Here is an 11850-nt window from a genome sequence, read left to right as displayed (position 1 = left end):
TAAAGTACATTAGATAAGGAAAATTCATGTGTATAAGCATCCCTCTTGGGGCAAATTGTAAGTCTGTTATAATACATGCGTATATGACATTTTTTTATTCATTTGCATAATGAAACAGGATAAATGGTAGAATTTACTCATATTTATATGCTCATTTGCAATGAATACCCTCGCTTTATGGACATATTTTAACTGACACGGAGTACTTTATGTGTTTTAGGGGGGAGACCGGTGCGAAAAATGTGTGGGATTTATTCGGATAGAGAAAACACTACCGTTTCGTACACAGGTGGCAGTAACGTACCTATGATACATTAATATTTGTTTACAAAATGACCAGTCAGTTGAAAAAGCCATTGCTAAAAGACAACTGTGTGTTAAATCTATGAAAAGTAACAGTTGGTTTATTGAGATTAAGAAAATGTTTTGGTTATATGACCTACCAAATATTGATGGACTACTTGAACATCAAATTCAGAAGTTATCATGGAAAAAGACTGTTAATAAGGTTGTAAATGAATATTGGAAAGACCAGATACTCTCTCTAGCAAGTTACAGTAAAAGTCTGAAGTTCTTAAACTGCGAGTTATTTCAACCTGGTAAACCTCATCCTTTGATTAGGATTCCATTAAACTCGTCTCACGATATCACAAGATTTCCTGTGAAATTGAAAATTGCATCTGGAACGTACATAATACAAAGTAATAGAGCAGTATTTAAACAAAATCAGATTAATCCTGTCTGCCTCATGTGTAACGAGTCTGAGACATTGGAACATTTTATACTTCGTTGTGATTATTTACAACCCATTCGTCAACCTATTGTCTGCGATATTGAATTTGAATTTATAACTCTGCAACTTAATCAACAATGGTGTAATCTGGTCGTTGAAGAAAAGTTACAAGTTATTTTTGACTGTACACATCTGTTTCACGGTGTGAAACTGGAAAGACTTGCAAAACTAGAATTTCAGTGTAAGAGATTGGTTTGTGCCCGGCATAGTAATCGTTAGACGGTATACTACTATTAATAAACCTAAAAGAAAAAAGTACCCTGACATCCGAGCTTCCGGCGAGAAACCACCATAGAAATTTTTCTTTATTTGAGAATTGAAACAAGTGATCATATACATGTACAAATTTGGTGGATGTGCTTATTCTTGGGTGTTGGATTAACCAAAATCAGGGAATTTTGTGGACAGCTTATTACTGCTATTAATACGTGAATTCACGGTTCTTCCATACGAGAGGATAAAGACGAAGAAGAAGAAGATATATGGGTCCATGAGCCCTTTACACTTAAATTCATTATAATTCTTTTACTTTCTGTATGTGTTTGCTTTCAAATCACTGTCAATTGCATCATGTGCTTAATATGCCATGCCCCGCCCATTACATCATCGAAAAAGCTGTTGAAAACGTACGTTTAAATCCGAAAGAGTTTTATGTGTTGCAGCCGTTTTACAGACGGATGAGACTATTTTAAAATGCTTGTTTAAATGATCTTCAGTTATTATAAAATTATATACAAACTCATTCATTATTTCGTCCTTCAATGAAATAAAAAGACCCTCTTTCACCGTAGGAAAATCAAATAAATATCCATTACAAATTAATTAACTGTTTTCACTGTATTCCTTGAAATTACTTTCCGAAATCAATTTTCTGCTGCTAATTCAACGAATTCGTTGACATTGCTCGACATTCAAACATATATTTATAATCCACCTATTTTTATGTGTAGTCTACAGGAACGATTGGCACATGTTTCTTATGCCGAGAAAAAATCTAATTATTGATTATTTATATGTTTCAGTCAATGATTACTTTCATAGAGTTCCTTTGTGTTTTTCTTTTTTCGTGGTCGAGCGGTAAGTGTTCCTGACTTGCAATCACTGTAGACTTTCGCTGGGAGTCATGGGTTGAGCCGTGCTACCAATCAAATCTGTTTATGTTAGAAAGTTTACAGTTTCTTACAGAGGATCTGAGTTTAGTTCTTCGGTTTCAATGGTTTGGTAAACTGAAAGGAGAAAAGTTGACCTAAACAAAAAACTTAACCAACAAGGGGCCATAATTCTTGCAAAAAGCAGAATGGAGTTACGTTTCTTGCTGTTCATGGTGAACATGTGTTTTAAGCTTTGAAGCAATAACTTTGATAGTTTAGGAGAAAAGCTGACCTAAAACAAAACTTAACCAGACAACACCGACGCCGATCAAGTCATGACAATAACTCATCATTTCTTTTAAAAAATCAGATGTGCTTAAAACTAAAATAAGCATATACTTTTATTACATAATTTGTCATATTTGGTTTGAGTCCGTTTCAGTTTCATAAATCGTTAAATACAATTTTCCCCGGAATCCGAAGATATTAGTTTGAGCCCGACTGGTTACAGCGCTAAATGAAGTGAGAAAGTTGTCAATTTCTTACAGAGAGCCTGTGTCGACATGATGTGTAAGCAGACCGTCTTGACATAATTGTTGGGTGTTGAGGAACGGCGTTAGCACAACACAATTAATGGTTATCGCATTCATAAGTACAATAATTTATTCATTTCCGTACACTTTTGACTTCATGTCGTTTTGACTGTGCATTCTTCGACCAATTATTAAGTCAGAATTAGCCGGGAATAATTATTTCTTGTTTTGTGGTTTTACGCCCGTTTCCGTCAATATTTTTTTTTTTACATTATGAGCACTAAACTCTTTTTCTACAATAACTTACAACTGTCCTATTGAATAGTATTAGTCAAGGATATAGTGACCAAACCTATAATTGCTCGATTGACGGGCGAACGCTCCAACCCTTGTGTCATTCGGTCCGACATGGAGTGTTCGTGTGTGTGTGTGTGTGGGGGGGGGGGTGTAATCAGAAAAGAGACTATTTTCTCAGGGTTAATTGTATTTGAAGTTTCAAAACTGGAATTATTTTAAAATCTGAACTGTACACGTTTTTAACAAATGTTCATTTACAAAGGATGAAAGTTAAAATTGTGTGAATGGTTGTATATACTGATGTTGAAATAACTTGTAGCCCGACCCGATCGTATTTCTGTTTTAATTCGGTGTTAAAAGATATGCTTGTATCGTTTAATATATGAAAGAAAGAACAAGCAAATATGATTAAAATTTAAAACATTAAGGTAGCAGCTAATTGTTGAAACGCGGAAGTTCATTGCTGTCTCTACCCTCTCGTTTATTCATATTAATTATTTACCTTTTTTTATAGTGCTGTTTTAAAACAGATTGAGCGGTCATGTTTATGGGGAACCGGGTTCTAAATTTTGCGTTTTTTTAAAGTTATGAAACGGCACCGATCTTTCATATTTTATACTTCAGTTCATTCATTTCTATAAAATATTGTAACTCCGGTGGTCCTCTCCATACATATCACCCGGTTTTGTTTCAAGCTAAAAAAGTTGTAATGACATCGATTTAGCGGCTATATCCAGCTATGTTATTCACTTTATTTAAATTTAAATTGTTGTACACATACAGTTGTAGAATTATTCATACATAATTTGCTCATTATATATACACAGAAGTTAGATAGACATTTTTATACATTAATCGATTAGATAATGAAAAAGCTCCCGAGCCTCATCTTTCTGAAATGACGCAGATTATCAGGGTAAGAAAGTAAATAATTTGTTTTCGGTAAAACCAATCTGTTGATATCTTCTAGGTATAATTAATATATATATAAAAGAAATTAGAGGGTGGAATGTCTTAGTGGTGAAATAACTACCGGAAGAACGTAAAAAGGTCGGGGCCTGGTTTTTGCGTCTTGATACCACTTCTCTACTAAATACACTCAACAAATTCCTAATCGGTCAGTTTATATTGTATTACTATTTTGTTAATAATGCATGTACTTACAGAAATATCACATACCGACATTTAAATAGGTTAATAGGTACTGCAACTAATTGTCGATTTATTTTTGGCCGACTCACGTGACTGCATGAGGCGTTTTGACCAATATAGCTTATTTTGCACGTGCAGGGCATGCGCACCAATATGCACGTGCTCATGAACAATTTTGGCATTACTGACGAAAGTCCTACTAGAAAAACACATATCATCTTTTGAAACTGCAAAAAAAAAAAATTACACACGTGTCGTAAATGTGTCCCGGCTTGCAACATTCCGACAGCTCGATCGCGTTGCTAATTTCACCGTGATATGTGCTTTTTCTAGTAGGACTTTCGTCAGTGATGTCAAAAGTGTTCATGAGTACGTGCATATTGGTGCGCATGCCCTGCATGTGCAAAATAAGCTATATTGGTCAAAACGCCTCATGCAGTCACGTTGGCCGTGAACACGTGCATGTTTGTTGTTCGTGCACATGCCCTGCACGTGCAAAATATAGAATATTGGTCAAAACGCCTAATGCGGTTACTTTGGCCGTGAGTCGCCAAAAATTAATTAATAATTTACTGCAGTACCTATCCAAATTAACATAATAGTAATACAATATGAACAGACCAACTAGGAATTTTGCTGAGTGTACAATACTATTTATGTATGCAAAATAATACCCATTTGACTTAATATCACCAACAATTGATCCCTTTTTTTGCTTAGACCACTGACAGTATTAAATTTGTCGGTGGTCTAAATTTATATCAAGTTTCATAATTCTTAATGACACGTTGATTGTCGAGCTACAGTGAATGTAATTTAATCACCTAAAATATCTCATTATTTTAGGCAGTATTTGTTTATTCGAAGTGCAATACCTCATTGAACATACGTTTTGAACCTCAATATTAAATACTTTCAATAGGAATTTGCATTGATTAAGACGACACTACAGCCATTCGTAATTATATTAGCCTTCCGTCCGTAAGTTGTCGGTGGTTTCCGTACAGTCGGAATCGGCTATTTCCGTTGTTCCGGGCAGGGTTTTTACGCCCAGGATAAGGGTCAGCGCAACGGTAAAGCAGACAAAATGGCGGCTGGAATCAAAGCTTCAAAAGTAAAGAAAAATTTAAAAACTCATTTTACTTGTTAATTAAATAAGTTCAATCTATACAAATGATCGCTTAATGCTACTTAAAAAGTTAAATATGCTTATCATTTTGCAACTTATTCTTCATACTATATCGATAATATTTGATTGGTCTCACTGAAAAGCGACAAGAAGGATTTTTAGCAAGAAGCGACACGAACTAAAGAAGCGTCAAGAAGGTTTATTTATGTATTTTAAGTTTCTCTGATGATATCTAAAAATGATTTTATGACATTTAAAGGGCATTCCCGGAAATAACCATACCTCTTTAAAAGAGGTATGGTTATTTCCGGGAATGCCCTTTAATCAAAGATGAGTGAATCCAACAACTCGACCACCAGTCAGTTGCGTTTTATAATTATTGTGAAAGCTAAACACAAGATACAAGTCTGCAGCAAAAGGTACTGAAATTCAAGGCCTGACACCCATTCATCAAAGCTTGGAGTTCCTCCGAGATACCTATTATCAGTAACGACAATGCAGTAGGCTAATAGCCACATTTAATACCAAGTTGCACTCAAAGATTTCTTAATTCTAACAGAATATTCGACCAAAAAAAATATGAAACTGATGTTGCTTTTATTTCACAAAAACTGCTGAACCTTAAATCGTATTCATCTCTTCTGCTTCAACTTTAATTCAGTAACGGCCTGCATCAGTTGTTACAAAATAAAGCATAAGGAACGTTGCTGAATTAAACCCGAAACAAAAGAAGAAATAAATACAGTATAAGACCTACCAGTTTTTAGCGCATCTGATTTTTTGAAAAAAGATGACGAGTTATTGTCATCACTTGAACGGCGTCGGTGTTGCCTGGTTAAGTTTTATGTTTAGGTCAGCTTTTCTCCTAAACTATCAAAGGTATTGCTTTGAAACATGCAACACTTGTTCACCATCAACCGCTGACCCTGTACAGAAAGAAACAAACTCCATCCTGCTTTTTGCAAGAATTATGGCCCTTTTGGACTTAGAAAATATCAGATATCTTGGTTAATTTTTATGTTTAGGTCAACTTTTCTCCTTCTTCCCCCGTACAATCAGACTATGGAATGGCCTTCCCCAATATGTACAGTCCAGCCCCAGCCTCAACATATTTGCTGAGCGGCTGGCCACTGTACATCTGCAGTAACTTCCTTCACTATGTTTTTTAACTTAGCACCTGTAGTAATTTTTATTCTTTGCACCTAATGAGTTTTCTCATTTTTAACACTGCCCAGACAAGCGCCTTCCAGTCATAATCGTTAATGATTGTTGGAAGTATCATGTAGATGTAGATGTAAACTATCAAAGGTATTGCTTTGAAACTTGCAACACTTGTTCACCATCAATAGCTGACCCTGTACAGCAAGAAACAACTCCATCCTGCTTTTTGCAAGAATTATGGCCCCTTTTGGACTTAATAAATATCAGATTTCTTGGTTAAGTTTTATGTTTAGGTCAACTTTTCTCCTAAACTATCAAAGCAATTGCTTTGAAACTTGCAACAGTTGTTCACCATCATAAGCTGACCCTGTACATTAAGAAACATAACTCTGTCCTGCTTTTTGCAAGAATTATTGCCCCTTTTTGACTTAGAAAATCAGATTTCTTGGTTAAATTTTATGTTTAGGTCAGCTTTTCTAATAAACTATCAAAGCTATTTCTTTAAAACTTGCAACACTTGTTCACCGTCATAAGCTGACCATGTACAGCAAGAAACATAACTCCATCCTGCATTTTGCAAGAATTATGGCTCCTTTCGGACTTAGAAAATATCAGATTTCTTGGTTAAGTTTTATGTTTAGGTCAACTTTTCTCCTAAACTATCAAAGCTATTGCTTTGAAACTTGCAACACTTGTTTACCATCATAAGCTGACCCAGTACATCAAGAAACATAACTCTATCCTGCTTTTTGCAAGAATGATTGCCCCTTTTGGACTTAGAAAATCAGTTTTCTTGGTTAAGTTTTATGTTTAGGTCAGATTTTCTACTAAACTGTCAAAGCTATTGCTTTAAAACTTGCAACACTTGTTCACCATCATAAGCTGACCCTGTACAGCAAGAAACATAACTCCATCCTGCTTTTTGCAAGATTTATGGCCCCTTTTGGACTTAGAAAATATCAGATTTCTTGGTTAAGTTTTATGTTTAGGTCAACTTTTTCTCCTAAACTATTCAAGCTGTTGCTTTGAAACTTGCAACACTTGTTCACCATCATAAGCTGACATTGTACATCAAGAAACATAACTCCATCTTGCTTTTTTCAAGAATTATTGCCCCTTTTGGACTTAGAAAATCAGTTTTCTTGGTTGAGTAATATGTTTAAGCCAGCTTTTCTCATAATCTACCAAAGCTATTGCTTTAAAACTTGCAACACTTGTTCACCATCATAAGCTGACCCTGTACAGCAAGAAACATAACTCTGTCCTGCTTTTTGCAATACTTATGGCCCCTATTGGACTTAGAAAATATCAGATTTATTTGTTATAAAGTTTTATGTTTAGGTCAGATTTTCTCCTAAACTATTCAAGCTATTGCTTTGAAACTTGCAACAGTTGTTCATCATCATAAGCTGACTATGTACATCAAGAAACATAACTCCATCCTGCTTTTTGCAAGAATTATGGCCCTTCATGGGTAGGACAATTTTTCTGTTATACAAAAAAAAATCAGATGAGCATCAGCAACCGCAAGGCGGTGCTCTTGTTATCTGGGTTATGTGGGGTCAAAAACTAGGTCACCAGGTCAAGTCAAAGAATAAGCCTGTTTACACCCTAGGGGGCACATTTTTGATTCTATCTTCATAAATTTTGGCCGGAGCTACTGTAGGCTTACTTATTTTAGCGGTGTACTAATAACAGCGCTTTTAGCGCTATAGCACGTGCGCTATTTCATGTCCGCGCATTAATTTGTCCATGCATTTTCATGTACATTTTCATTTGATGATATTTTCTTCTAACTTTTGCAAATAATTACTCTTGAGAGTTTGCACTAGTTACACTGCTTGCTGATATTTTAAGGTTCGTATGATATTCCTGTTTATTGTTCATATTTATTATTTAAAATATATGATCATGCAAAATAAAATATTTAAGCTTGTAGTTTGTGTTTTTTCTCATTTGATCATGTTGTTATCGATTTTCGTATCACCTTCGGGCATGTCCGTTGTTGCAGTCGCTCGTTTACTGAAAGGTGTGAACGTTTGTATTAAGACACAATGCATGTAGTACAAAGGGGATTCAGTGATTAAAATGTGTGACAATCTCGTTTTATTTCAGCAATTATAACTAGTATACAGAATATAAAACACGCAGATTATTATAATTAAATACAAGGAGACAATACAGTTACGTAGGCAATATAATTATACTTTATATACTGTACGTAAACATAAAGCCACATCACCGTTGAAAGTATAATTGAAAAAATACAAGTATCATCACGGCACACTGTCTTAAAGTCATACTTGGTACATGTTTTAAAGTTTTTAGCTAATGGATTTTTTCGATTGCGTCCATTAGACCTGTAAGGCGCCACCCTGTCATGACTGATTCTTTTTTTACATTTCTGTGTGCATCGACCAGCCAGGTAGCGTGCATAGGTTTTAATCTACTCAATTTTAAGTTTACGTCAAGATTTTCATAAACAGTATGACATATAATTACAGCAGAAACACATTACATAAAAATTGTCGACGGTTAAGTTTATTTCCGAAAATCTTCGTAAATCTCCGACAGCCTCATCTCGGACAGTGCTAAAATTAGAAATAAGCAGTCTCGCGAGAGCGCTAATTCACGGCCACGCATTAATTAGATATTTCACCAAAAATTGCGTTTGCGCTAAATTTTTGCCGTGCTAATAAATGTACGCCTACAATATTGTTATTATTATGAAGTCTTGGACGGTTTCAAATCTGAGTCTTGTTGGGTCAAAAACTAGGTTACTAGGTCAAATCATAGGAAAAGCTTACATACACTCTAGAGGCGACTTTTTTGCTCTAATCTTCCTGAAACTTTGTCAGAATGTTTGTTTTCATGAAATTTTGGATAAGTTCTAATCTGGTTCATGCAGGGTAAAAAACTAGGTCACTAGGTCAAATCAAAGAAAATGCTTGTTTACACTCAAGAGGCCACGTTTTGTTGTCCAAATTTAATGAAAATTGGTCAGAATATTTGTCTCAATGAAGTCACTAGGTAAAACATGTTTACATTGTTACGATGTGTTACACAGGTGAGCGACTTAGGGCCGTCTTGGCTCTCTTGTTTAAAAGGTGACTACACAGCATCATTTTTTTTTTTTAATTTTATCAGAATTTATGGATTTTATATGAATTTATGAGAGGAAAAAATGAATCATCATAGACTAGTGACACAATAAAACTAGATCAGATTTCTTGTTTTTTATTTACACCGTTAGTATGTGATTACATATTGACTTTTATCTTAATCTTGATTTTAACTTTGCTTTTAGGTGAGCCCAAAGTTCCTCCATAGCAACTCAACCTCCCACACATGGGTGTTTTCAGCCATTGCTGAAATAATTGGTAAGTTACTGATTAAGTTGCAACATATCAACAGGAGATTTTGTGCATCTCTTGTTTGGGATTTGGAGGGATTCAGGTCATACTCTGTCATGTCTTAAAAAATATTTACAAGAACTTGACATTTTTGCTCACCAGAACCAAAGGATCAGGTGGGCTATTACTATATGTAGATATTTATTCATTAATTGTAAAGAATCTTTCTTAAATAACTCTTCTAAGCAGCTGCTGGTCATAATTACACCAAACTTGGTACATGTAGCATCCTTAAATGTTTATTAGTCCCCTACTGGTTGAAAACCAGTTTCGGGGACTTTAGGAATGCGCTTTTCCGTCATTCCGTCATTCTGTCCGTCCGCAATTTCGTGTCCGGTCCATAACTCTTTTATCCATGAAGGGATTTTAATATTACTTGGCACAAATGTTCCCCATGATGAGACGACATGTCATGCGCAAAACCCGGACCCCTAGCTTAAAGGTCAAGGTCACAATTGGAGGTCAAACGTCAACAGGGCTTTTTTCCTGTCCGGTCCATAACTCTCCAATCTATGAAGGGATTTTAATATCACTTGGCACAATTGTACCTCATAATAAGATGATGTGTCATGCACAATTTTGAGACCCCTAGCTCAAAAGTCAAGGTCACACTTAGCAGTCAAATGTTAACATGGCATGAACAGGGTCTGTTTCGTGTCCGGTCCATAACTCTTTCATCCATGAAGGGATTTAAATATTACTTGGCACAAATGTTCCCCATGATGAGACGACGTGTCATGCGCAAAACCCGCACCCCTGGCTTAAAGGTCAAGGTCACAATTTGAGGTCAAAGGTCAACAGGGCTTTTTTCCTGTCCGGTCCATAATTCTCCCATCTATGAAGGGATTTTAATATCAGTTGGCACAATTGTACCTCATAATAAGACGATGTGTCGTGCACAACTTTCAGACCCCTAGCTCAAAGGTCAAGGTCACACTTAGCAGTCAAATGTTAACATGGCATTGAACAGGGTCTGTTTCCTGTCCGGTCCATAACTCTGTCATTCATTAAGGGATTTCAATATTACTTAGCACAGATGTTCCCCATGATGAGACAACATGTCGTGCGCAAATGCCGGAGCCCTTGCTCATAGGTCAAGGTCACCATTGGGGGTCAAATGTCAATAGGGCTTTTTTCCTGTCCGGTCCATAACTCTGCCATCCATGAAAGGATTTTGATATTACTTAGCACAGATGTGCCTAATGATGAGGCAACATGTCATGCGCAAAACTTTTTTTAGAATTATGTCCCTTTGTTTTACTATAAATAGATTATATTGTAACTTTTTTATTACTGGCCGTAGGGAAAAATTGAGACCACTTTTCTGTGGTACAACATGCACGGTACATCCAAATTTTAGGTGTATTTTGATCTATCTCTACCTGGTAAAGAGTTTTTTTTATGGACTTATATTTTATATATATATATATTTTTTTTTTTTTTTATTGGGGGGGGGGGGGGGGGGGGGGGGGCGAGTAATTTCACTTTGTTGTTACTATAAATATCTTTTATGATAACTTTTTGTATAATCGGCCAAAAAAAAATTCCAAATGAAAACAACTACGTTTTTATATATGCAAATTTTAATCCAAGTGCTTTGTTATATTATATTGTATATATAGTACAATATTGTTTATACATCATTGACAGATATCAGTTCATTATGTTATACTGCAGAAGAGAAAATTAGGTGCCTTCCAGTAGGGGACTTTGTATTGCATGGCAATACTTCATTCACTTGTTGAAATGGTTCTGCTTGACTTCACTTAAGGGCTTATCAGAGCTAAGAGTAGAAAAACTAAAAACTTCTTACAATTGTTGGCTCTTCACCAAACTTGGTTTGTCATATCCTTAGATGAACATTTCTAAAATATTTTTAAAAGAGTTCAGTTTGCCAGAGTTGTTCTTGTTATGAAACAACTGATATAATTATGTTCATCTATCATGGTAAGAAATTGAGGTCAAGTTTATTATCCTGAATCAATGAAGTCTGTCTGTTGGGATAGGAGGTATCAATTAACTTGAGTTATAACAACTGTTTTGGCTATTTTGATGTTTTGACTTTACATTTCTTATGTCATTGATATGATAGTTGTCATTTTGTGATAAAGCCACACCAAATAGAAAAGTTGTTCATCAGATTTTTTTTCTGAAAAAATTGAGGCGGCGAGCGAAAAAATGATTTAAATATTTGTTTTGGTTTTTTAAAAATCAGGAGTGAGCGAAGAGCGAAGAAATATATTTGTCTTCATTTGGCTCTCGAATGTGACTAGTAAAATCC

At 35.3% G+C, this 11850-nt stretch overlaps 1 protein-coding gene across 3 annotated transcripts in view; it reads left to right on the top strand.

The window, feature by feature from the left end:
• Nucleotides 1-4888: 4888 nt before the first annotated feature.
• Nucleotides 4889-11850, top strand: part of LOC123524931 (MORC family CW-type zinc finger protein 3-like) — a 138675-nt gene continuing 131713 nt past the window's right edge. For all 3 annotated transcript variants that reach the window (XR_008370614.1, XM_053541367.1, XM_053541368.1), the window contains exons 1-2: nucleotides 4889-4980; nucleotides 9464-9536. Coding sequence is in view for 2 of the 3 variants with exons in the window: in XM_053541367.1 (XP_053397342.1) it covers nucleotides 4954-4980; nucleotides 9464-9536 (100 nt within the window). In the remaining variant the exon portion in view is untranslated. The remainder of the gene's footprint in view (nucleotides 4981-9463; nucleotides 9537-11850) is intronic.

The sequence above is a fragment of the Mercenaria mercenaria genome, chromosome 4, assembly GCF_021730395.1.
Source record: "Mercenaria mercenaria strain notata chromosome 4, MADL_Memer_1, whole genome shotgun sequence".
In the NCBI taxonomy this organism is placed as follows: domain Eukaryota; kingdom Metazoa; phylum Mollusca; class Bivalvia; order Venerida; family Veneridae; genus Mercenaria; species Mercenaria mercenaria.
Note: the sequence above shows the minus strand (reverse complement) of the source record. Positions and strands in the feature narration are given on the sequence as shown.